General features: G+C 35.1%; 1 protein-coding gene across 1 annotated transcript; it reads right to left on the bottom strand.

The window, feature by feature from the left end:
• Positions 1-951: 951 nt before the first annotated feature.
• On the bottom strand, positions 952-27,208 carry LOC139691001 (DNA polymerase zeta catalytic subunit-like). The gene is made up of 20 exons (XM_071588742.1): positions 27,205-27,208; positions 26,236-26,417; positions 23,549-23,780; positions 22,767-23,058; positions 19,462-22,582; positions 19,225-19,378; positions 18,910-19,073; positions 17,082-17,315; positions 15,693-15,811; positions 14,702-14,843; positions 14,395-14,525; positions 10,988-11,101; positions 9,244-9,445; positions 7,264-7,407; positions 5,114-5,365; positions 4,912-5,025; positions 4,580-4,770; positions 4,022-4,285; positions 2,608-2,911; positions 952-1,335 (listed from the first exon to the last, which is right to left on the bottom strand). Exons 1-20 carry the CDS (start codon positions 27,206-27,208, stop codon positions 1,195-1,197), a joined length of 6,501 nt encoding a protein of 2,166 aa, XP_071444843.1. The 3' UTR covers positions 952-1,194.

Raw genomic sequence — 27,208 nt, 5'->3', positions numbered from 1 at the left:
ATTGTGGTGTCGTTGCACCGGCATGGAGCGCGCCGTCGAGCAACGCTATGCCGTGAAGTTTTGCGTTAAACTTGGGAAATCCACTCGGGAGACCCTTGAACTCATTAAGCAGGCTAATGGGGATGATGCCTTAAGCCGCACCAGAGTTTGTGAGTGGCACAAAATATTTTAGTAAGGCCAGGAGCTCGTCAAAGACGCACCACATTGGACGCCTGATGATTTAGAAACAATTATCATCATAAAAAAATATTCTCTCCCCTTAAATCTGACATTTTGGGATTCAGTACCAATGTCTACCTTTATTATTTCTTCTCTCTCTGGCTAATTGGTGACTTGATAACTTATTCATCATTCTTGATGACAATTATGACCTAGCACCCATCTGGGATCTTTGATAATTGATACTTTATTAAAATACCTTTATTTGGATTATGATATGGTACACATTTTTTATTTGGATTTATTTTCTAGAAGATTGCTACAGTATTACATTTAGATTTCATGGAGTGGGATGAGGACATGTTCCAGTGTGAACATCCCACATTGTTGCAGGTAATTCTTATCATATACAACACAAGTTTGGGACGTGCCAAACTAAGAGAGTTTCTGGAAGGCATTGGTGACCAAACACTTAATATCAAGGATAGGAGGTATATGCTTCACTGCTTCAGTCTATTTACTGCTATAGTTAGGGGTCTGTTAATTGGGATGTTGTATTAGTTTTTGTGCGGATATGTAACAACTTGGTCATCTACTGTACCAATTAGATGGCCACTGCTAGTACTATGCACAAAATCGCTAAAATTCCATTGGTAAAAATATACCCTTAAAAACTCAATTTGGTATGTTAACATACATACAATGTTATCCCTATCTATTATAAAAACATGGATGCAGTGACTTATGTTATTTGAAATTATCACAATTATTTCCATTTATCTAGGCCATTTATTTATGCAAATTATACATTCTTTTTCTATTTTTCTTTAAAAATATTTATAAATTTCATATTAACAAAAATATACATATGTACATATTTAATCATCTTTAAAAGTTAAAAATTAAACGGGTAAAATATTAATGCTTTGGGACGCTTTAAATGACAGCCTCATGATCACACATTACATAATCCTTAATGCACACACATATAATACAAGTAACCAGAACAAAATCTAGGAACTGTTTCAGTTTTCGTTATGAGAGTTGGTTAAGAGCATCACGTAAAGTGACAGCTTGCTCCATTTCAACAATAGCTTGATGCCTCCGGTAAAGAACTGGGCAGTCTAATGAGATGCACTCTATAGGTTCTGATCTTTGACAGCAACTCTGGCAAAGCTGAAAACAAAATGTTTAAAATTTGTAATTTACCTTAAAGGCAATGGAAATAGAAGAAACAAATTACCAGAAATAACTTGATTTTTAATTTAGAACTAATTTTAAATTGCACCAATATTTTCACTAAAAAATGTCTAAGATACATTGGAATTAAATTTCATCTCATGCGTATGTATTACATATTTTGCTCTCCCGATCTTATTTTTTGCAGATTCTATTTAAGCTTTCTATGCAAATTGGGAAGAATACCATTGTACAGTGAGTTACAGATGGCATCTTTGGGAGTGAAAATGACCACTGTATATATATAACCCAAGAAGAATTAAACAAAAAACATTCTCCACAAGCCGCCAGCCATAGCTTCTATGAATTGATGCAAAACCTATGATTCACAACAATATCTATGAGGTCAGGAAAGGATTGCACCTTGCAATATTTTGAATATGCCTTATCTTTTATCTGGTCTATATTCAGAATTATGGTGCAGTTGCAGGGGACTTATTCAAAGCTGCGAATGATGACCCAGGTTTACTCAAAAAGATCATAACTGGAGATGAGTTATGGGTCTATGGCTTTGACTCTGAAACAAAAGCTTAATCTCCCCAACAATCGGTTGATGAAATAAAAGAGAATATAATGAGGCAGCTGTTGACCATTTAAAAAAAGGGCTTTGCCAATTGTTTGGAAAAGGAGAAGAGGCTGGAAAAAGTGTGTGAGGTTCTCAAGGGGAGTACTACAAATGGAACCAAGGCCTCATTGTCCTAGGTAGGCTATTTTTCTCAAAATATTGTATGGTTGGATAGTTTCCCGACAGACCTCATATTACTATATCATAGCCTCCCATAAGTATTTCTAGAACTCTTGTGTTTTGTCATGTACAATTTCCACTTCCAGCTGGTAACAATAGCTTTGGAGGCCTAGTTGATTAGGTTAGAGGTAACTCAAGACAGGAGCATGACAATCTTTTTATGAGTTGACCACTCCAGGAAAATAATGTCAAAAGGTCTCATCTATTCACCAATACATTAGTATTTACCAAAAGAATAAACATAAAATGAAAAATATGATTTTTATCTGCAATCTGCAAGTACTTTTGACAATTTATTTAGAAACATAGTATGCCTTGTTCAAATGAACTTAGATATGTAAGCAGAGAAAAATCAGGATTATTCTGGTCCTTGGGCATTTCAAATTTCAAGGTTTTACTGTACACAACTTTTAAAGATGTAGTATGAGTGTTTAACATCGAACGACTTTAATTTAAGAACATACCTTTGTGAGACTTGAAAATGCTCGTTCCCAAGAATTACATCTGCCAGTTATGTTAAGCACTGCACTTTGGGGATTAGAAAAGCATGCTTTGCACAGTGTGGCACGATTTTTCACCTCTAACTGCATCCCACATGACAGACAATCAGATGTTACAAAGTATTCTGCTATTGTACTTCGCTTTGATCCCATCAATGCCGGATTTGATGTCTTCATACTATCTGGTTCGATCGCATCTACATTTCCAAACCCTCCAATGCCGGTAGGTTGTAATAAGGATCGGTGCTTACGAGGCATATCTGCATACCTAAAAAAACAGGAGAAAATATATCCTGCATAAAATACTAGAGCAGGATGCACAGTTATGGTGGAATACAATCATGTATCATACAGGAGACATCAGCCATCATATTTCCTCATGATTTTCAATAAATGTTTTAATTATACCGCTTGAGTTGAAGTTTTATATTTTCTTGCTGGGAAAAAAATCCTCATTTTTAAGGATGCCTGGCTTTGAAAACAGTGATAGAAATCCACACAAAATTGATTGATTACTTATATTTTTCAATGAATTTCAAATTTTGAGTGGATTTACTTTCTTTAATTAATCATAACCATGAAAACCGGAATATTCACTATTTTAATCACTTGACTGGAATATTCATGCTCAAAATAAAATGAAACCCTAAGCACATAGTAGGGTAGTTCTCCAGCTCACCAATATTATCCCTTCCATTCTGCAGTTGAAGCCACAGAGCTTCCATGAACGTAGATACATGTTTAATTTCAGCACTTACCTCGCCTATGTGCATGGGATGAGGGGAAGAGAAAAACTGAATGATAATTTAATAAAATTATCCTAAGTAACAACTTAAGCAATGCTCAAACCAGGCAAAAATGCTGAAATTGAAGTGTTAGAGGTCAAGAAAAAAACAAGAGAGCAAAACAAAGAGAAATGTATGCTTCCTAAGGAGCTGTCAAAGACTTATTTTCTAAAACTGGAAATTTACTTGTTTAGCGTTTTACCATGCCCCAGTAAAAATCCTTACTTTATTCTTAGAGTACGTGGGCAAATTCTAATTTTTTTGGGATGGATAAATTTCTCGATGGCATTTCATCATGTACTCAACACAACTATATCTCAAAAACATTGTTGTAAAGAGTGGGTCATATGCTGCACATAAGTCCTGTAGTTAGCCCACTTTTTAACCAAAATATCATTACAGTACCTACATACTATAATAATTCAACTTCCCCTAAGGTGGCAACCAGGTGAATAGTTAGGTTTTATGGCTCATTGGAGATTGAAAAAAAAAACTGCCCTCATATATAACTATATCTCAAATGCTTGTTTTCTTTCTTTTTGTTACTCCAACTAATATAAATGTATAATCAGAAAAATTGATGAGTTCTTTACCATGGTTCAATATCAACCCCAATGAGTGAGAAGCAGCGTTGCAGAGGTGGAACCAAAACTTTTGTAATGTAGTAATGGGCATTGACTTGCAGCTGGGTGTGAACGGACAACTTTGATGTGGAGGCATTATTGCCAAGGCTGAGCAGCTCATTTGGTGAACGAACAAGATGAAAGAGAGGCAAGCCAGGGGGCCCGTTAACAATCACATATGGAACCCTTTCTCCTGCTCGAGGCTCTGCCCTCGGGTCTACACTCAGCCAGCGCCTGAAATAAAAATAATGGTAAATTACTTCCTGGATATTCATAATCCACAACACAACCAAATCATAGAAATTCTCTTGAACACAGAACACACGCAAATTTAATGTTCTGGATTTCAATAACGGGTGAGCAAGCCTGCAAGAATGAGGATCATCACACACCACTGATATGCTTTCTTTTGCAAGACCAAAATTCCATATGGCATTTGGCAAATTATTTTCACAAATTGAAGATAGGTTTTTCTGATGTGTCTTGGTTTTTGTGCCAGATCAAATACTCCTTTCATCAATTCATCACCTTGCCAACTGAAGAGCAGGAACACATGCACCTGGTCTGTACCCTGCTGCTCCTCTATATTCTCTTGCAAATGTCAGCTCTTGCAAACTTAACCTCCCACTTAAGAGTTTTCCCAGTTGTCGCTGAACATGTAATTTCACCAAACTCACATCCCTGGTGTCAAACAATAAACGCAGTGACTTCTCTAGTATCTAAAAAGAAACAATATGCAGTCAGTTGAATAACAAAATCTATTTCAGTGTTTCAAGTTTATCACTAATTAATATTTCAATAAATATTATCAGCAGGATAGCCAAATATTGCACTAGGATAATTTATTCAGAATAGTTCACCTTAGCAACAGCTGGACATCCATCCCTTCTCACAGTTTCAATTCCCTTGGCATCAAATATAGGTTTCTCTTGATCAGGAGTTTCATATGCATAGCCAACATACCTCTTTTTTGTCTTCATATTAAAGAAAATATATTCAGAAATGTAGTTATACTACAGGAAGCAGAAATTATGCTATATAGGAAATTTGATTTTTACATACCTGTAAAAGGCAAGGTTGATAGACCTTTTCCAATTTGAGTTTAACTGGTTTTGGGTTATTTTCTGTGACTGCCTCAGCAATCTGACTTCCCAACTTGAATGCTTCTGATTTACTGAACCCCTTAGCCAAAACAAATAAGGAATCTGTATCACCATACACAACTTTCACCCCCTGACTTCCCCATTTCTCATGGACAAGAGCTATTGCCCTTTCTAAAGTTTCTCTTCCCTTACTCACAACACTATCTGCAACCTGTAGCAAGAAAGTTTTAGAAATTATAAAAATATTTTAACTCGATAAATGTTTCTAATGGGGTCAAAGCTTAGATTACAAATGCCCTCATTCCATGAAGTTTTATTCAGAGTTATACATAAAGATTGAGTACTAGAATTATGTGGGATGCATTAATCACATAAGTCACACGACTGAGATTATAGCAGGAACTTTACTTTTGTAGGAAAAGTAAAAAAAGGCAGGACTTTCTTTTATGGCATCTCAGTGTATAGCCTAAGGAGAATAAGATTTGATAAGGGTTGTCATCAATGGCCAACAATTGTGAAGTCAGGAGAGACAAAGGAATATTATTAGGAAAAAGCAGGGGTCAGAAAGGAATGGTAACACTTGGCAAGGCATTATTATGAAATTACACAAGTGATTTTGGACAAGTAAAACAGAAAGGGACGAAAGGAAATAGGAGGAAGGGAGGTGGTTGCGAGAATCTTGATTGTGTGAGCATAATTGGGAGAGGGGGGGAGACCATGGACGGCAAGCACTCAACTTCTCTTGAGTTGTAATTTGAAAAAAGACAAGGAAATAATTACTGAAGACAAAAATAAATACTACTGCTGAAAACTGAATAAGTTAAATCCTAATTAACTAATTTCATCATGAACATTTTATGGCATAGGGTAGTCATAAATTAAAAGTAATTATAAATGCACTTCTTATGTGAATTTTGACATTGTTATGTCATATTATTTATTTCCAATTCCTTTAACTAAAGACCTTGAGATTAATTAATTTGGATCCTTAATTTATAGGGTATGACTCTTTTCATGATTTGTTACATACTTTGGCAAACTCCAACATGTGAAAATTCATGCCAACTGAAAATAGATAGAGCATATTTCCTCCAAATACTTTGATAACCTTATCCAAATTACTACCAAATACCACGGATATATTTTATGTAATACTTAAGTACAAGTGAGTCTACAAGGTGAAGCAATTCTTGAGATAAGAATTATATTGGGCAAAAAGGGAAGATTTGAACAGATAGACTTGATATATATGCCACAGATGTAGGTGTGCTGTAAAGATGGGCACGAACACAATGCCACTTTTATTCCAGAAATCTTATATCTGGAGTCAAAAGACAAATGGTTAGATGAATTAGAACACTTTGACATTGTCCAACAATATAAGAAATGAAACTTACTGCATGATTAGACTTAATTCAACCATTTGCCTCTGTTGAACCTGACCTTTTAAAACCTCCCTTTCTCACAGAAATACCTGTGCTCCACTTATGATTACACTAATTTCCCTTGAAATAAAAACAATTCCCCTATCCCCACAACTTGGGGGGGTTCCTATATATACTTGGACCAAGGTAATCTAAAGTTGTATCTGAATATGAAGTTATGAGTGTCATGCCACATTGTAGAAATAAAAAGAATAGGTTGTGGGCAACGAAATCTCTATCTTAATTTCATGATTTTTCCATTTTTTTTACAAATATTTTCCTTCCATAATTACCATATAGTTTTAGCTATATGTTTTCATTTCAAAAGTAAAATTACTAATGATAGCCTGGGTACCATCCTGATAAAATCTTAAAATGCCCATTTTAGCAAAAATTTAAAATATTTCCATTTGATTCAATTGGAAACAACCAATAATTATGATTTAATATCATTTGAACCTTAAAAGGAAAGGTGAATCACTCTTATGGTAGACAAATGTATCGCTGGAAGTGTTCTTTTTTAATCCTAGGATGTTCTTAATTTTATAAATGACAAATTTCAACACAATTCCACAGCACAAATAAAATAAGGCAAATAACCAAAATATTGATCATGAGTTCCAATTGAATAAATGCCTAACCCTATAATATTTAATTGAAAAACAAAAACATTATTCATTCTTACTTCAACACAAGGCATTCTTCCAGAGAAGTTTGCTGCTGTATACCCATAGGTGACATTGGCTATCAACTTCAGCCCTAACTGCCGGGAATTCAAGACTCTCTCAACAACACGATTTCCTTTGCTCTTTTTCAATGCCTTCTTGACCTAAAATCACATAAAATTACATTATGGTCAGAACATTTGACAAATATATCTTGAAAATCTTATGATCTGTAAATAAAGCTCTTTTATTAATCGTTTTCCTAGCCTGGTGTATTCATTACCGATAAAAATTCAAAACTCAATGCAATATAGGTTTCATGGTGGTCCAAATGAGTGGTTAAACACTTGGATAAAGCAGGGTGAGACACTGTAGTGGACACTTGAAATAATCACCATGTAATAGCAATGGTCACTGGACATGTCAGGAGAAAATTTCAGGAGACACCTGTGACCATCAGAGTATGGGGGAAATCTACTAGTGGATATGCATTCACCAGCACAGTAAACATGTTAATGTTAACAAGGAAAAACCATAGCCATACTCAATATTTCAGCTTTTAACATGTGATCACTGCGGCATCCAAGCTAGAGAATGCGTGATTAATTTTCATTTTTTTATTATTCTAAATTTTATTTTATTATGTGCGTTTGAGTGCTTGAGACTAGCATGGATCAATGCTGTATAGTATATCCAAGCTAGATAGTACGTGATTTATTTGCAGTCTTCCATTTCATTGTTCTAACCGTTTGCGGTATCTAATTATTTCAATTATTTTTAGTTTTTTACTATATTTATTATTGGTCTTATTTTCAGTTAATTATTTATTTTTATAATTTTATTGATTTACTGCTTGTATCTTCTCCAATTTCCCTCACCCATCTTTTGCCCATTTATAAGAGTACGGCTGGGGTGGACTCTTCCCGTTACATGTGATGTAATTCAGCCTTGCCTATGATTGATTAGAAATCCAGTATTTGAATACTCAATAATCAAGATACTCCAGGCATTTTATTATAATAATAATACCATATTTTCCCATTGATAACGCATGCATTATCTATACAAAAATGTCCAGATGATTGAAAAAATGACGATGCACGTTATGTAATGAAAATTGAAAAAATCCAAACATAGACGTATTTTTACACACACACACACATCCGATATAGATGTATTTTTACACACACTATACATAATTTTTACGGTCATATATCTATGTATATACAGATATGTGGTATCTTTACATGTTCAAGATAACTATGAAGCCCCGGGCTTGCGGTATCTATACAAATTCCTGATTACTACAAAATTCTGGGAGTGCATTATTTCCAGGTGCATGTTATCAATGATAAAATACGGTAATTATTATTGGACATTTATTGTCCAGCAGACATACTGTAGAGTATATAGAATACATGACAAACGTATAGGACATGTCAATGGAATAAAGATCACATTATTCCCAAATAGTAATACAAATACAGTTATGACGGGAAACTAATATACACTTACGTTTTACATACGCATTCATTTACACTATAATAATACTCACCAACCAGACATAAGCCACCATTGTTGGTATTTTGTACTTCACTGTTAGGCTATTTGACCATTTAAATCAGCCACTTTTCACATTGAGATAACCTTATCAATAATATGCGGTGTACTTTTCATTGTACTCAACTTAAGCTATAATTCTGGCAAAACCACTACTTTTATGAAAGACAAAATGAAGATGTAGAACTACGGTATTACTTCATTTATCTTGGTCAGCTCAGCATTGGCTCATTTGAACTCAAATTGAGAATTTGAACAATTCTTAAAATATCTTTAATCTTTAAGACTTCAGATGCATGGAATCAATGTGACATTGAAGGCTGGGTATTCAGAAGAGGATGCGAGGAAGAAAGGAGTTACCAAATAGATACATACTTATCACTGTGGTATAGGTGGTCTAATTATAAAATGGAGGATGAGTGTAGCTAGAATGTGCTTACCATCAGGCGGGTCTCTAATATCTCAGAAAGCATCTTTGGAAGGACACCATGCCTCACTTCCTTCCCAACAAAAGCTACACCGCAAGGAGAAAAGCTTATCATTGATCTCAAGTTGGATGAGTCTTCATTTTTGTTTAGTAATTTAGAAATTGTATTGGGAGCCACCATCAAATTGGTACATCCAAATTGAAATGGACCTGGTCTAAAAAAAATGATAAATTTAAATCCTGATCAGTAATATGTAGATATTGTAATTTTGTTAATTTGCTCTGTACATGCATCGCATTGTGCAGGTTGTGGCAACATAACTTCCTTTTTTCAAACACAAAACGCTTTCAAAAAAGTAAGTTATGCTGCCGCACCCTGAATAAACATACTGTTTATTATAAAGAACCACATAATTAATTTATAGAACACATAAATGGCAATTTTCATGAAATTTCCTGTAGCACACCTTAGTGATATTATTTATGTTCCAGCAAGCTCTTATGTACAATCTTAAAGACTCTTACTTGAAGCCGATTTGAAAAATAATTATGGAAAGATCAAGTTCAACTTTGTTAATACCACTCAATGCCACATTAAGTGAAATTCACAAAGCTGCATTTTTTCCTTTCCGTAATGGATAAGTTTCACAAAGTCAAGTCTAAAATTATGAATTTTAAAACATGATTGTTCATAAAATGTTTTTTTATGAATTTCACAATTTTATCTCACTCATTCCAATGAATATGTCTAATGCGATAAGATTTGACTCTTAACCCAATACTCCAAGCTTTATCGAAGTGCTTCCTGTAAACATTTTAAAATGCTGGGTTATGCACCAAAATGCCATGCAGTATCAATAATCTTTTTTTGATGACAAAATCTCATTCAGAGCACTTCTAATCTAGAGGAAATGATCAGCATGAATAAGGGTTCTAGAAATCCTATTCAATTAATTAAATCATGGCCATATTAACGAACAGGAGCATCATGGCAGTGCTAACAAATGTTATTAAAAATAAATGATTTTACTCTAATGTTTTTAACATATATATCACTTAAACTAGATTTTGCAAGTACACTGTTTCATGATTTAAAATTTTTGGAGAGTTTTGTCCCTCAGTCATGACTGCAATCAGCATCATTGGGGAGTCCACATTTTTCAAAGCCACAGGGAGAACCAAAAGTCAAACACAGCAGAAAACACCTTATCTTAAAGCATTTGTTGATTGTGGAAAAACTGTGCGTAATATTCAGCAAAACTTATACATAGTTGAAAGAATTCAATTATTTGTGAATAGTTTGATTATTATTGCAGACAACAAATATGCAGCTCAAAACCAGAGGATTAGGGAATGATATTCTTGTAACTTTTGGTCCAAGCAAGAATCAATCTAGACTAATTAGTTGATACTGTGCATATTGTAGATTTTCTGAATACATGTATCTTATCTCAGTAAGCAAAATAGTTGAAAAAGGGTTTGTGAGATTATTCTGTGAGGAAGAATAAATCTCCATACCTTATTTAATCTGCTGTACTCAAGTACTTATTATAATTTTTTTGTTGGTGCATATATACAGTTATGCATGGAAATAAGTAAATCTTTCAGCTACAAAAAAAATAACGAATAAAATCCCAAATTCAAGTTAAACAGAGAAATAGCATGCACGACTTGTATGTGACAAAGACCTAGACAATTTATACACCCCAATTTCTCTAACAATTAAGATTTCAAGGCAAAACTGAATTAAGACTTACTGGCCTAAATGCTTCACTCTTCCCAGACATGTAGAAAAACAGTAGTTGTATGCTATGATCATAGATGGATACAAACTTTGAAAGTCTAGAACAATCACTGGATCAGCATAAAACCTATGAGAAATTTGTACAAAATATTAGATTAAATAGTAATCAGTCCATGATGTGCACTTATCCATTTGCAAAGCATCACAAACAAGGTAAACTCATCACTGATAATCATCCAAGTACCATAGTGCTTTTGCACTTTATTTTAAACATCAAACCTCTCATAAATGACCACAGTCTTTATGTATAATACAAAATAAGCATAATGAGACCTCTACAGGAAAAAGTAAGAGTTTTAAATGAAAATAAATAGAATCCCATGGATTATAGGATAGATGATTAGGGAAAGGGTATGAGGGAATGGAAAAATGTGAATAAAAGTTGGGAAGAAAATTGCACACAGAATTATAAAGGACTAATGAGCAAAAGTAATATAGTGAAGGAACTAAAATATTGAAAATAGTACCAATTGAGAAAAATTATATAAGGGAAGAATTCATAGAACAAACTAAAAGGGATTAAACAGGCATGGAAAAAAGAGTGTAATGGCTCTCTGGTAAAGGCATCAGGAGGATACAATTAGATAGTGAGAGAGAATTAGACGTACATGACATTTAAGAGTAGAATGGACAATGTATATGAAATATTTGAGAATGTAGGAGTAGAATGAAAATCTACATGTTTGTAAGAGGTAGAGGAAACCATTAAATAATTGGAATGGGCTATGGTAGACATGGGAGAAAGACTTCAATCACTTCCAGTGCTCTTTGACTTGTACACTAAAGTAAGTCACACATGATAAGAAGGACTGAGGAAGATTGGGGTAAGAATTAAAATGGGAGGGGAACGGATTAAACTATAAATTGCAGGTGATACAACTTCATTTAGCCAGTCAGTCAATGGATTGTAGTCATGGTTGAAAAAACATAATAGACACTAAAAACGAGAAGTTAAGGCAGTAATTTTGCTTATTCAATAAAAAGGCCTATTTCAGTAAAAATAACAGGATACATTCATAAAGTAAGGGGTAAAGATAAATCATGAGAAAAGTAAGTAATGAGAGTCTAAAGAAGGAGGAAGGCATCAATGAAGGAGGGTAGACATTAGAACAAGTGAAACAGTTTTTTGCACTCAGGTAAGACATACTAGGGTTATTCAATAACTCTTTAGAAAACCCAAGGGATGGCACTCGTAATATCAGAGAAGGTTTACTGATTTTAGTAAGCCTCATCTCTCACTAGAATGCTGTTAAAGTTTCAAGCATATCCATCATGTGGTTTCATTTTCATAGCTGATTTAGGGAAAAAATATTTTTGTTTATTTAGAAAAATGAAAAAAAAAATGAGTTTTGCGCGGTGATTGAACACTTCCATCTAAAAGGGTTAACACCGAAAGAGATCAAAGCCGATTTGGATGAAGTTCATGACACATCTGCTCCTGTGTTTGAACCTGTTTACTATTGGGTAAATAAGTTTAAATGTGGCTATACATCCACAATTGATGAGCATTGCTCTGGATGTTCCTTCCTTTGAAATTATAGACAAAATCCATGATATGGTTTTGAGTGATTGACAAATCAAAATTAGCAAAATAGATGAGGCCACAGGTATATCACAAGATACAGTGTTTTCAATTTTGTACAAAATTTTGGTGAGGATAAAGAAAAAAATTTTGCACTTCCATTTAGGCGGGAAAAAAATCTTGGCAAGATGCAACAAGGATTTGCTCTCAGTGGAGAATAACCACAATCATGTGGTCGAATCGGAGGCCAGTTTGGTGTTCTTCCATCGCAATGCTGACAAGTTTCTGTGTTGATACATAACCACGGGATGAAACATGGATGGAAACTACTACACTCCAGAGACAAAGGAACAGTCAAAACAGTGGGTTTTTAAAGGCAATTTCCAAAGAAGGTGAAGACAGTGAAATTGGCCGATGAGGTGATGGCCATGTTTTTTTAGGATGCACGCAAAATCATCTACATCAATTACTTGCAAAAAGGACAAATGATAATCAGAGAGAATAATGCATTGTTTTTGCACTGCTCCAGCAAAGAATGTCCTCATATAGTATTAAAAAAATTCTCTCCCATCAAGAAAATGCACAGGTGTACACCTAAGCAGTTTTTGTGGTAAATATTATGGAATTAATGTTTGAATTATTACAAAATCCACCCTATTCACCTGAATTGGCTCCCAGTAATTTTTTAACATCCAAACTTGAAAAAATGGCTCAGTAGAGGATGAATCACACAAAACAAGGAGGTCATCGCCAACACATATGCCTATGTTGAGGATCTTCTGAAATCTTACTTTTTGGACGGCTTAAAAAATTGGAGAATTTCTAGGATAAGTGCATTGAATGATCCATACATTTTTAGCAAATATGGCCTCTGCAATAAGTACACGAGGAGAATAACTGCTGACAAGAGAAGAATTCACATAGAGAAAGAACTGGTGGGACATTAACGTTTAAAAAGACAAAGTAATGAATATTTAATGGGATGCTGTGTTTCATGATTTCAAAGTCTGACCCCCAAGAAATAAATATGAGTATTAGAGGCTTTTGACGAGTGGATTTGAATGGCAATGGAAGAAATAAATGAAATAGAAAAAAAGTAAATGAATAAGCACCAGGTACATCAGGGGAAGAAAGAAAGTTGCTGTGGGAGATTTAAAGGAAGGAAAAGCAGATGGAAGAGGGATAGGCATTTTAGATGATATACATGGAGGATGGAATACAGAGGAGTTAATGAAGAAAGCTGTGATTAACATTTTATGCTGACTTCTCAGCACTATTTATGTCACTGATTAGAAGCCCACTTTACTATAGTTTATTAGTTTTCAAGGATCATCCAAAATCTGGCTCTGATTGGTAGATTACAAGTGGCAATAATTTAAAAACAGTTCTGGAGGTTAAATTACCATTTGTGACCTTAAGTTTGCCTTTAAATCTCAAGCACTCTAGATAGATTCCATGGTATTAGCATAAACATACACTATGATTAACTAACATATATACCTAAAGACATTTAAATTGGGGGCACTGGTCATCACAAGTGTTTAAACTTAATACACTCAAACGGGTATGTTAAAAACCTTCAATGGAAACAAAATAGATAAAAGTTTGATAATTCATTACATAAAATCATTTATTTCACAATACTCGGGGAAAGCTACCAATATTTCACAGGTTCTGTTGTCATTCCAAAAAAATTGAATCCCAACAATGGGTTTTCTAGTTCAACTAAAATAATCATGAAGCACTAAGTTCAAACCATAATGGTTTGACCCACAGATCAATAAAATGCAGAAAAATATCATTGCTTGGATAATTAAAATGAATAAGTTTTTCCATACCTTGACTCGGGCTCCATGATTAAGGGTAGTTGCTCAGGAGCTCTCATGCTGGCTCTTTGTTTGCTACTCGGAGATACACAAACATAATTCAGAGGTTTTGCAAGGCGAAGCATCATTGATTCCACACGGAACTGAAACATAACAAATTCAATCACCAAAGGGATTGGACATCATTTGATGGCATTCCAATTTTAATTCTTGTGCTGGAGCAAAAGACAACCCTATTTTATTCATGCTCCAAAATTAAGTAGTTACATAGCAACATGCCATAAAGAGAATATCCATAGGTTATAACATGGAAATATACCTGAGAGCCACGTGAAAACACTTCGTAGAACTGGATCCCAAAAAGACGTGCAAGCTCACTTGTACGTCCAACAATGTCCAATTGGACAAGAAGTCTCATCACTCCTTTTACTCTTATAATCCAGTGTTCAATAGTGATCCACCTAAAATAATTTAATTTAAATGAAATTATTTTGTATTTCTTTTGTTTTCATACAAACATGTATTGAAAATATAGATGAAAATTCTGAGCATATTAATATTATCAAATATTATAATGCAACAATTTCAGAGCGTAAAAATCATTCGCCTTGACTGGGACTCGAACCCAGATCCCTCAATATCCGGTCGAGCACTCGACCGGATATTGAGGGATCTGGGTTCGAGTCCCAGTCAAGGCGAATGATTTTTACGCTCTGAAATTGTTGCATTAAAATGCACATTAGCGGATGACTCCGTTAAAGTTACTGTTGCGGCATCTCCCGCAGTTTCTTTGGAATTATCAAATATCATTAAGTATTTTTAATTTGATTTAAAATAACATTAGCAAAAGCCAAGGCATCTAAACGTTCACATTAAAATGATGAAAATCCTTTTGGTAAAATATTTTGGAGGCAAAATAGCATAGTTACATTGCTTCATTGTTCATATCAATATTTTCAAATAAATTTTTTCTGGTCTGTTTCGAAATAAATTACAAAATTATGGAATTTTAATTGAGAAACTGTGACTATCAGTCATTTTCCTGATGTTAAGCATTCATTTCAATGAATGTCATGCATGGGCCTCAATATTATCAATTTATTTTACAAGTAAATCATAGGGCAAAGGACTAACTTAAGCTTCAGTTTCTATACAGACATTCTCGTTACATGCCATACTCATCACATCCAGATTTCATTGTTTATCTGATGATTGTGTAATCTGTTTGGTTTAGATGAAAAAAATATACATGCACATGATACCTTGATAATGATATATTAGGTATTACTTTCTTAAAACATATACTTTACCGGTATAAATTAGTACGATGCTCCCACCAGTCACTCAGTGACTTATATGAATGTGAAGGTATCCTTTCATGTAGAAGATGGTACATAACACTTTCAAATGTATAGCTCATCAGTGCTGCCTGGGTAAAAAAAAAAATTGTTACAAAATAATAATAATAATGATCTTAACACAACCTGAAAATAAATTACAACATCAAACCTATGGTATGATGTTAAATAGAAACTAGTGGGCCCACAGATGTTTTTGATGAAACTTATGTCTAGTCGGTGCTTTTCATCAGTTAATTCAAAATTTAGGAAAGGAACATTAACGTTTCTCCGTAATGAAGTTAAATGCACCCTGTAATTTTCCATTATACTATTATCAAATTTCAATAAGGTCCAATATTTTTTTCTGATATAATAATATAAATCTTTATTCATTTATGAAAAGGAGATTCATCAGGATGTAGATAACACTTTACATCTTACCAAGGTTTACATGAAATTCATTAAGTTATGTGGTCATCAGGATTCAGGTTTTGGTGAATACATACTCAACAACACAAAAAAAATCTAAATTTTATACAAAACCATTTTAGTGAATATTGGTATTGATGTATGTACTTAAGTGCTTAGATGGCTGTTGCTTGCTACATTGTTAATGCCAAACAAAAAGTGCATAAGATTAAAAATAATATGCACACAAGGTATCATAATTACTCTGGTAACTCTGACCATGAACAATAAGCAATGGAAACTAAGTTTTCTTGTAACTATTTCGCTCCTTTCCATAATTCTGACTGATATTAATCTCAATATTTCTTTCTGTTTCACAAACGGTCACATATGGCCATTAATGAGACACTCAACAGATTCAGACGAGATGTAATGGAAGTTCGCCATTATGAGAAAAAACAAATGTGCACTTTTCCACAGATTAATTGGTAATGTACAATGCCATTTGGTTCACAGAACCATCCTCAGGTACATGACTTCTTTTTCCTTATATTAATGAGACAGTGGAATGAAAACAACAGCACATGCACAAATATGAAAGTCCGCACACAACAGTTATGATTTCAAGAAAAAATCCTAACTACTAAGATCCATATCAGTCAAAATTAGAGGAAAACCTGCTCTTATTTTAGGCAACAGGCTTTTTTTTTTGCAATAAATGACTGGATATCAGTAAACATGACAAACTAAATTTGGGCCATTTACCTCTTTGTAACTGTAACTATTACAGTCTGTACAGTATATGGAAGGAAAATCTCAAAGAGAAATTTTATTCAATCTTAAGATATTAAAAATGACAGTAGGTGGTAACTGCATCATAATAAATTAGCATGAATGAAATTAAAATAAATGATAACAGACTAATCAGGCAACATGTTTGTCAGAACTTACCTCACTGCGCATTAACCGCCAAACATTCAAAACGATTCGCCCTGGAAGCTGTATTGGATCATAGTCTTCAGAATCTTTAATTCTTTTGGAATCCATCTCAAAAGGCGTATTTTTTTTATCTTTAAAAGTGGACCCTGCAGGGTTTTTATAGAATATTCTCGAAAGTAATGACTTAACATCCATTCCAAGGAAATTTCCTCGTGCTATTACATAACCCCAGGAGAGCATTTCTACCTGAAATATAAGCAGTGACTTTGTTATAAATAATTAGAAAACACCACCAAGTTAAATTATTTCTAACTTCTATGTCAAGCTTCACTTCAATTGAAATGCACTAGTCTCTAATAAAAATATCATTATTTCAATAGCATGACTCACACTTATTCCCAAAGTTTCAATGAAAATAATGCAGCATTTATTGGAGGGCAAAGCATTGCATTCAAGTCAGATTAATCTTTATATTGGAATAGAGTATTCATATTCTTTGGTGGCTAAAAATTCAAAATTAAAGTCCTAAACAATACAGTTTATGGGGCTGTCTGTAATTGAATTATGTCACATTCAACGTTGACCTTGATGTAACTTAATAATATGTATACCATGTAAAAATGATTGTTACAATGTACATGTATCTTTCCTCTAATTAATAGGGTTTTCACAGGTTTTTCACACCCCCCTTCTCTTCGTGGGTGTTTTTCCTGCGTGGGTTTTTACTAGTTGAGCAATGCCACGCTCTCCCTAGCTTTTCCCACAAACCTCATTCTTTGCTTAGACTTTCCTCATTTTATTGTTCTCTATCTTCACTGTCATTTAATTTGAGTATGCGTAGGTGTATTCTTAATTTATATATGTATATGTATGTATGTATGGGTGTATATGTGTGTAATTATGTATGTATTTATGTATGTGTATGCATGCATGTATGTATGTTTATGTGTGTATGTATGTGTGTGTGGATATGTATGTATATGTGTAGGTATGTGTATGCATATATGTATGTATGTGTGTGTATGTATGTGTCTGTGTGTGTGTATATATTTATATACTTTTTTCTTTTCGATGAGCAAATCTGCGCCGAATGAATTTATGTCTGTCTATATGTATTTATGTGTACATATGAATGTAACTATAAGTTTAATGCCTAATATAATATGTATACGACGATGGGTTAAATGGAAGAAGGGACCATTTGGTCTCAATTTTGCCCAAATAAAGACCTCTATCTATCTATCTATCTATCTATGTAGCCTTGTTAGGTGTCATAAGTAATGAAATCCTAATCATGTTCTATAATTATTAGACTGACCATCCTCAGTGCTTAGAAAGGGTTTTCATAGGGTTTACACCAAACTATCCTTTTTCAAAGTCTGAAACTCATTATTTATTCCAGAATTGATTAATTTTAACAGGAATATATATCTACATAATACCCTGCAAGCCACCACAAGGGTGAGTGGCGGAAGGTGTTAGGTCACCACCCTTAAAAAGGAATAAACCACATGCAAAATCAACACATACATACAAAACTATACCCACCTTGGTGTATACATTCATACAAAAATCCTTTCATTCTACATGCATGCAATTACATATACTATCATCTAACAAATAATTGCACCTTAGGATGCAGTAAGAAATTTATCCAATAACACGCAAGCTAGAATTTGAAAAGCGGGAATGCAAAATACCACTACCACATGGGCAGGCAACGGTCTCCTCCCCAAGGACACAGAATATTGAAACGTGATTGATATTTTTAAAAGTCTGAAGTCTTAACTAGCTTATAGCATTGAAATAAATCCTAATTTTTAAGAGGAAATAGCCTTACTTCATATCCTGCAAATATGTCTGGATCCCATTTTTGTACCAATTCTCCAAGAGTTTTAAAGAGCATTAGCTCATCAGTAACAACTTGTACAGCTTCTAATGAAATGTCACAACTCCCAATTAACTTGCTCTTTTTGATTGATGAAGATCCTATAATGAGCATTCCTATAAAAAAATCAAAGGAGGGAAATTAATAGCCAGGAAATGCAATGTACATGTAACTAAATGTGTCATGACCAAAGACATGCTCCAGTTTTGCAAATTCTTGGGAAATTAATGGCCGTATAGTGCTAAATATACTAATGTGATATCTTACCTGTTTCACGGAGTTCATTTGTCTCAATTTGCCTTGCACCATCCTCTATTACAGAGTAAAATATTCCTTGGATAACATCATATTCTGGATCTGGGCGCAAATTACCTCTTGTTTTTACTTGAACTTCCATTGTCATCACAGTAATGAATTGGGACTAAAAGTGTATAAATAGTACATACCGAATTAATAAAAACACATTACCCAACAGAATTACACATTCACTTTTCATTATCTTACCTGTTGAATAGCCTTTGCATCTTGGAAATTGTTTGGAGAATTCTGAAAGCCATAAGTATTGTTGGGAGACATTCCATCAATTTGGCAACTGCTATGACCACTTCCTCCAAGACCCACATGATGACTGCTTTTCTGAATTAATATTTTTTTTAAGTCTAGTTTTCTCCCATTTGAATCTTTAATGGTTGTAGGGTCACATGATTTGTTCTTGCTGCTTTCAGCAGGTTTTAATGGACAATGTACTTCTTCTGAATCTCCTTTGTGTGAAATATACTCCTTAATGAGTTTTCTCCTACTGAAAGAATGCAGTCTTGACATGAGCTTCCCTTCCCTTTTGCCACTTTGATCCTCTGAAGTCAATGGTGGAGGGGTACACAAAATCAAATCTTCCTCTTCATCATGTTCCTCAATAGGTGAATATATCATAGAATTTTCCAATGGACTGGCAAGCTTATCACTTAGTTTTACTGTTTTGTATGAGGAATGAGGGGTGCTCTGATATGGAAGACTTCTCTTGCCTGACATCACTTGATGGCTTGATAACTGACTGCCCATAGAACTGCAGGGCGACAACGAGAGCATATCCGAGTCGTCATCATCATCATTGTCTGGATCCAAAGGATGTCCAATACCAAGCCTTATCTTTTTCTTTGAAACACTTTGAGAAGTCTCATCAACCTTTTCCTGAGCCAACCCACAATTACCCTCATTCAACCACCACAGGACATCATCATACTTGGGCGGATCCCGACAAGGCTGGATGATCACTTCCCTTGCACCACCTTCAGGCAAAAGAGCAGATTTGGAAATTTTTTCAAATTGGATATCTTCGAGATCATCAGCCCCTCCGAAAGTGCTTTCCAGAGCTATTTTCCTATACTGCTCAAGCCCATGACATCCTAGGCAATTCTCAAACTGGGGAAGTTCTTTGGGTCTGTTAGAATGCAGACGCAAAACTAGCTGACCAACTTCCATTGGTTTGGGGGGAATGTCATTTGGATCACTGCAGAATGGCAAACCTTCCTGTTCTATGTCAAATTTATAATCTTCCACTTCCTTCCTTGATGGGGCTTTCAACAGAGGGGCAAACTCAAATCCATTTTCATCATACTTCTCAATGTACCATGTGGACTGATTCATTTCCTCCATCTTTCCTACGTCCGATGAATTGCCATCACTGGAAAGATATAAACTCATATGCGGATCTTCAGTTTCATGAGCAGTTTCTAAAGGTGATGGCAGCATTTCTTTTTCCTCAACCTCAACATCTTTAGACTCACCTTCACTCATTACATTCTGGCTTTCAATGAGTCTCCGAGATGACCGAAAAGACTTTCCATCAAAGGTTGGCGAAGGAAAACTACTATCAAAAACATCTTCCACACAGAAACTAACAATTCCCAGATCACCATCATCACATGACGACTCAGATTCGCTTTTCTTACTAAATGCCTCATGGTGATCATGTGAGCCTCTTGAAGATGAGTCTGAGGTTAACTCAAAATATTCTAGATCTGATACATCTTTGTTTTCAGATGATGTACCTGATAATTTCAGCGTATCCCTGTTTTCAGGCACTTCACCTGAGAGCTTCTGTTTTCTTCTGGTTAGGCTAATTATTTTTTCCTCTGTGCTGTTTGAAGAATCAGAATTATGAAGCGATATCTGCTTCAAGTTCTTCTCTTCAACCTCAAAATCTACAGTACCACAGGAGGATCGAAGTTCCATCACAGGACGGCTACAAGTTCCTTGGGCTATATTATCAAAACTACTTGACAATTCTGATTCGACATCATTCGATACAGCATTTTCAACCCTTTTCTTGGGAGTGTTCTCTAATTCCTCAGCAGCTATTTTTTCATCACCACTCTTTTCAATGTGAACTGATGTGCTAGAGGGAGATAAGGGGAGTGCATGACAAAGTGACTGTGAGGAGCATTTCAAATCAACTTTGGTTTTCACAGGAGATTTCTGAATTTTCACATCAAGTGGTCTATAGCCAGTTCTACCACTACTCAACCTATCTTTTTTGCTCTTAGGACTGCTTAATTTACTTTCACAACCAGAGGGCTTTCTATTACTGCGCCTTTCAAGAGGTATAGGCGAGCACAAATTGGAAAAAGAGTTATCTTTCATTGAACCTCGGTTAAAATTTGAGCATCCAGAAGGTGAAGAATCTTGAAAAGCTTCATCAATTACAAAGGATAACTGTCTTCTCAAGTTCCTTTTCTTAAAGCCTGGTTTATCACTTCTTTTTTGATTTTCACCTTTCTTTAGACTTTGTACATCACCAGGTAAGTCATTTTGTGCCAAAAAATGTGATAAGCTTTCACTTTGTACAAAGGTTTCTTTAAACATATTGGCAGTGTAAGATGATAAACTTACACCATACTTCTTACAGATTTCACCCAAAAGTACTTCATTAAGAAACTCCAGCCTTATTGTGCATGGCTTCACTGCTACGTGAGTTGGATTGATGGTAGTTGATGAGACTGCATCTGTATTCTTTTCATGATTTGAATGACTTTTGATCTCACGCTTTGCTTTTCCACTGTCAGCTGTATTACCCTTTGAAAGCCCTACAATCCTTGAGGCACGTGGTCTAATGGTATCATGTGACTGTTCCTTTGCTGGTTTGTCCTTGGTTACAGAAAGTGAAATTCTACTTTGCCTTTTCAGTTCATTGATACGCCTATGCTTTGCAATGGCAATCAGAGGTCGGAATCCATCATCAGTCTTACTAGTAGATTTTGAGCAGGATGTCTCATTTTTGGCATTGGTTGCGGATGATTTTGGAGGCAGTGCAAGAGTGGATGGTAAATGTTCAGAGCTTCCACTAGGGCCAGAAGGAGCCCCACTCATTCTAATTGCAAGCCCCACATCTAGAAGTGAGCTCTTTGTTCTTCCCCGGATTCCTAACCTCCGGCGGCTTGCAGTTAAATTTTTGCCTCCAGGCATTACATTTGGTTCCACAAGATTTGCATCATCAGTACCATCTAATTGAGCTATAGGTTCCATGTCAACATCTGCTTCATTTTCATCATCCCAGAAATCTTCCCATTCACAAATCCCATCACTTCTTTTCTCATCTTCAGACTGCACTTCACTCTTTCCATCATCACTAGAATAAGAAATCAGTGTTGTAAGTTGTCTTTATATTATGTTATAGGTCAGAATTAATCATTTTAACAACCTAAGTAATTGAAATTATTTACCCGGAAAAGTTTCCTTCAAACACATAATTACAACATTAACGATTACAAATTTCAAATTCAGTTTGCTATTAAGGAAATACAAGTACCTACCACTGGTTTAAATTTCCATCATTTGCATGAGTATTGGTGCTTTCATTTTCTTCATTTTCATTCAGCTTGTCTGAATTTTTCTCGTTAACCTGGACTGTATTTTCTTCCAAGCAGAAAACTTGACTCATTTCCAGCAAATGATTGTCTTCTACATCTTCTACAGTTTCTTCCAGCATGATATTTGGTTCTGCATTATTCTTAATTGGAGTTTGAGTGCTCAAAATGCTATCTTCAAAGTTTTCTTCAAGCATCTCACCCCAATCATTCATTAGAATTTCATCCTGGGTGTCAACTGAAAATATGTATACAACATGAAAATCATGAAATGTGTAAGCTCTTTCCTTGCATGTATGAACTTGATACACTTACTAAACATAGAGGAATATAAAAAACACACTATTAATGGACTGGAGCTATATATGAAATGGAGAAATTAGGCTAAAATTCTGATGGCCTAGTTCCTAGTTTCACCATTAACCTACCATGACTGGCAGGCTATTGTTAATAATAACTGGACAAAGGGAAGGTAGGGAAGAGGCAATTTCGATTAAATTAAGGAAGCAGGAAACCTTTTTGGGAATGAAAGAGGGCGGTGAGCATATTTTTATTTTATTACAGTTGAGAGATAGAATCAAAGCCCATCAAAGATCTACCCTAAATATAAAGAATGTCAAATTATGAAAGGATAGTAAAAATTTAAGTACTTAGTCATTAAACATGGTCTGAGCCCACAAATGGCAACCTTGGACAGCTTCTCAAAGGTTTTAAAACTTGGTACTTACAAAGCACAGAATTCTGAGAAGTACTCTTATTCATTTCCTCTTCAGAATGTATTGCATTGGCACTTGGAGGTCTTGTAGCACTCGGGGTTTGATTAACACAAGTTGGGAGATGAACTTCCACTAATGTTGCATTCTGCAGAAATTCATTTTCTGGAGTTTCCGAAGGATAGCCTGATGTGTCCAGTGATAGGGGAGCCATGTTCGTGTTTTCATTTGGAAGAGAAGAGCCCATCTGAAAAGGAGAAGTAGCTACAGATCACATATAAATATGTAAAATCTACATTATACAGAACTCTATGAGAACTCCAATGGAAATAGCAAAAATGCGAGTTCTCTTATAACCTAAGGTAGTTAAAGAGCTCTAATATCATGGTTGCCACATTTCAGTTGAAGAAACTTGGATTAAAAAAAAACCTAGGAGAAATTATTAAGAGAAAGCAAGATGCTAAGGGCTGTCAGGGAATATGTTTTTCATCAATGTGGGAACATGGGATTAAAATTTCCATAGGTAAACACATAAAAAATACTCTATGAGTGGCAATGGCAGAGAACTCTGAAATGATTACAATCCAATCAGGTGTGCATTAAGCTAAAATAAAATTACATACAAGTAAATAACCTATTGAGTACAAATATCAAAATTTTCAACTTTCCTCATGCACCATTTTAATGTAGATTTGGATCTAACGTATCTACAAAATGACGGTTCAATTATATACAATTGTTAATACTGCAAAATTTAATATATATCATTCAATCATACCTATTATTTCTCTTTCATTGAAGATATAGGATTTCAAATATAAATACACCATAACAGGAAAATGGAACAAAAAACCTCAATATTTCAAATACTCAATATCAGTATTTCTTTTGGCAATGGCTATGCAACTTCCGTATTCATATGAGGGAAAAATGGAAATATAAATAAACTTGGGAGTAGTACTTTTTAGGGGAGGCGACCGACAACTGAGGTCATTTGCACCATAGGGGATGGACAGGAAAGGATGAAGGGTCGAGAGAAACCCAGTGTCGGCATTAGCCTACTCTTTACAAAAGGCGTCAAGGGGTCCGCGGTTTAACGTCCCATCCGACGGACTCAAAGTGCCCCCCACAAAGCACCTCAAGTTGGGATCGAGATACCTCTGAAAAATATTCAACACTGCCAGGATTTGAACCCGCGCGCTCAGGGTGGGAAGCCAGTACGTTAGCCCCCACACCATCTCGATCCCTATAAATAAACTTAACCATACAGATACGAGAATCCTGAGAAAGTGAGAATGATTAATTAACTGAACCCTAGGTAACTCTATTCCACTACATAATCAAATAATTCCCTTGCATATTATCATATTTATTGAACTTCTCTTAAATATAAAATAAATAGAACAAGAAAAAGAGTGACAAATAAAAAAGTCAAGTTTTCCATGTTGAAAATGGGAATTTTGAGTGAATATGCATTACAAGAATATCATAAAAATATCCAAAATGGTTCAATTCTGAAAACACACTTGCTATAGTTCTTTAGCTATTAAACCCCCTAGAGTAATATTGCCATTTAGTTTAGTTTCTGAACCAACACACTCCTACACCTACCACCTGAGCCTAGGAAAAAATCATGAGTATGAGAAGAGTGCAGGAATAAGATCTGGCATTTCAAGATTGTAAACAACATTTGGCATCCTTCCTCCAATTGGTCAAGAGATTGTAAGTTCCATCCAACTCTTTCACTTCCCCTACAGACAAAGTCTTCCCATTCCAACCCAAAATGCCCACCTTTGACAAAAGCGATACATATCTGTTACTTGCTGAGTTACTCACAGTCAAGAGATCATAAATGGATTGAGAAGTTTACCACACGGCAGGGCATTCTCTTTTGCTCCCACAGTTTGAGATCTTCTTTCTGGGTGAAATTGGTTTGATTTCTTATTTGAATAATTCAGCTAACCCCCGTCTTCAAAACGTTCTCATTTAGTTGCAGTATTTTAGGGGAGGCAGCCAACAGCTGAGGTCATTTGTGCCATCAGGGATGGTCAGGAGAGATGAAGGGTGGAGAAAAATCTGATGTCAGCATTAGCCTATTTTTAATTAAATACACCAAAGGGTACGCAATTCAATGTCCCATCCGACAGACAGTGTACTCACTCAAAGTGCCATCCACAAAGCACCTCAAGTAGGGATTGGGATACCACTGAAAAATAGCTGCTACCTCTGGGACTCGAACCTAGGCCTCTGGGGGGGAAGCCAGTACATTAGCTACCACATCATCCAGATTCCCCAAAAGGTTCTCAGTCCTCCATTAAAACACCAAGATTGGATGCGGCCACTCATTACCACACAAATTTAGTAATAAACAAGACCCCCTCACCCCTGAAGCACATAGGTGTGAGATGTTGCCTTAAAATTTCATACAAGTTTAAAATAAACAGTATACATAATAGAAAGACCAGTATATTTTTATACCACTCAGATACCACATTTACATTTTTTTACGTTTCATCAGATTTAATTTTTTACACTTTTTGCATTCAATGAGTATATATCAATATTTATTTAAGTGTCTCTATATATTTTGAGTCTTATATAACCTCAGGTCTCCTCAGTCTCACCACCTTAGATAATCAACACTATTATGCACATGCATGAATTGATTTTAAATAATAGGTCATGATGAAATATTCCAGTACCTGATTACAATGAAGTTGATTTTGCAACTTTTCTAAGTAGAGCAATTCAGTCTTAGTATAAAAAGGATCATCTCTGACTTCAGAGGGAGCCAGACTGAGTTGGGATGAAAGACCCTTCATTCTTAGCCGCTCCCGCTCCTCTTCCCAAAGAGCAGCAAGACCAGGAATTACTGTGAGCCCATCTGTAACAGACACCAAAGTTCAAGGTATAGAAATGAAAAATCAATTATTGCCTACATTAAAGAATGCATGAGATACCCAAGTTAATATATTCTCAGTAGTAATTCCTAAATAGCAAGTTTAGTTCACCATAGTGAACTAAATTAGAACTTGTATTCGTGCTAGTTCATATGCACGCTGAGATTTTTGGTTACCAGATCTTAGTGGGAAACTACAGGTAACATTAATTGGGACCGGCCCCCCAGCCCTGATATGGCAATTCCACACTGCTGAGTTAGGTATTAAGTGAGCTCTTTATCTATCAAACAAAACTTTGGGTTGTATAATGTAGTTAGTGATATGGCATATAAAAAAATAATACATTGATCCCATAATTTGGTATTGACACCAGTAAAAATTCAACTTAATGTTTAACTACATTAAAATTTTACTTTATAGAATTGAGGAAAAAAATTAGGGTTAAAATATATCCTAAAATAAAATGATGGCTGGGCTTGGAGTTGGTTGGATGTATCTTCATCCCTTGTATCAAGGCACCTGATCAGGCCCTCTCATTCGTCAAAGTTTGTTCCCAAAATCTTACATAGTTAATCTAAAGGCTGAAGACGTGAAATCCTTGAATCATTGGGAATTGTGCAGCAAAATAGGATGGAAATTTTGAAATTGACTTCTCTTTTGTCAATCATTCTTCTCTCTTCGCGCTTTCCTTCAGTCTCCAACAACCACAATCTGAGCACTACCCATCCCTGCTCACACTACTTCCCCCCTCCAATCCATCCCTTAACTTACCCAT

Source organism: Hetaerina americana, unplaced genomic scaffold (genome assembly GCF_022747635.1).
Source record: "Hetaerina americana unplaced genomic scaffold, ioHetAmer1.1.p SCAF_1, whole genome shotgun sequence".
Classification (NCBI taxonomy): domain Eukaryota; kingdom Metazoa; phylum Arthropoda; class Insecta; order Odonata; family Calopterygidae; genus Hetaerina; species Hetaerina americana.
The sequence above is the reverse complement of the archived record's forward strand: the minus strand, read 5'-3'. Positions and strand labels throughout refer to the sequence as shown.

Excerpts from the sequence above, each read along its gene's own strand:
- LOC139691001 (XM_071588742.1), bottom strand. Across the intron at positions 17,316-18,909 it reads ACATATTTGCAGGATATGAA|GTAGAAATGCTCTCCTGGGG; the intron begins GTAAGGCTATTT and ends CTTATATTTCAG. Across the intron at positions 5,366-7,263 it reads GAAGAATGCCTTGTGTTGAA|GTTGCAGATAGTGTTGTGAG; the intron begins GTAAGAATGAAT and ends TTCTTGCTACAG.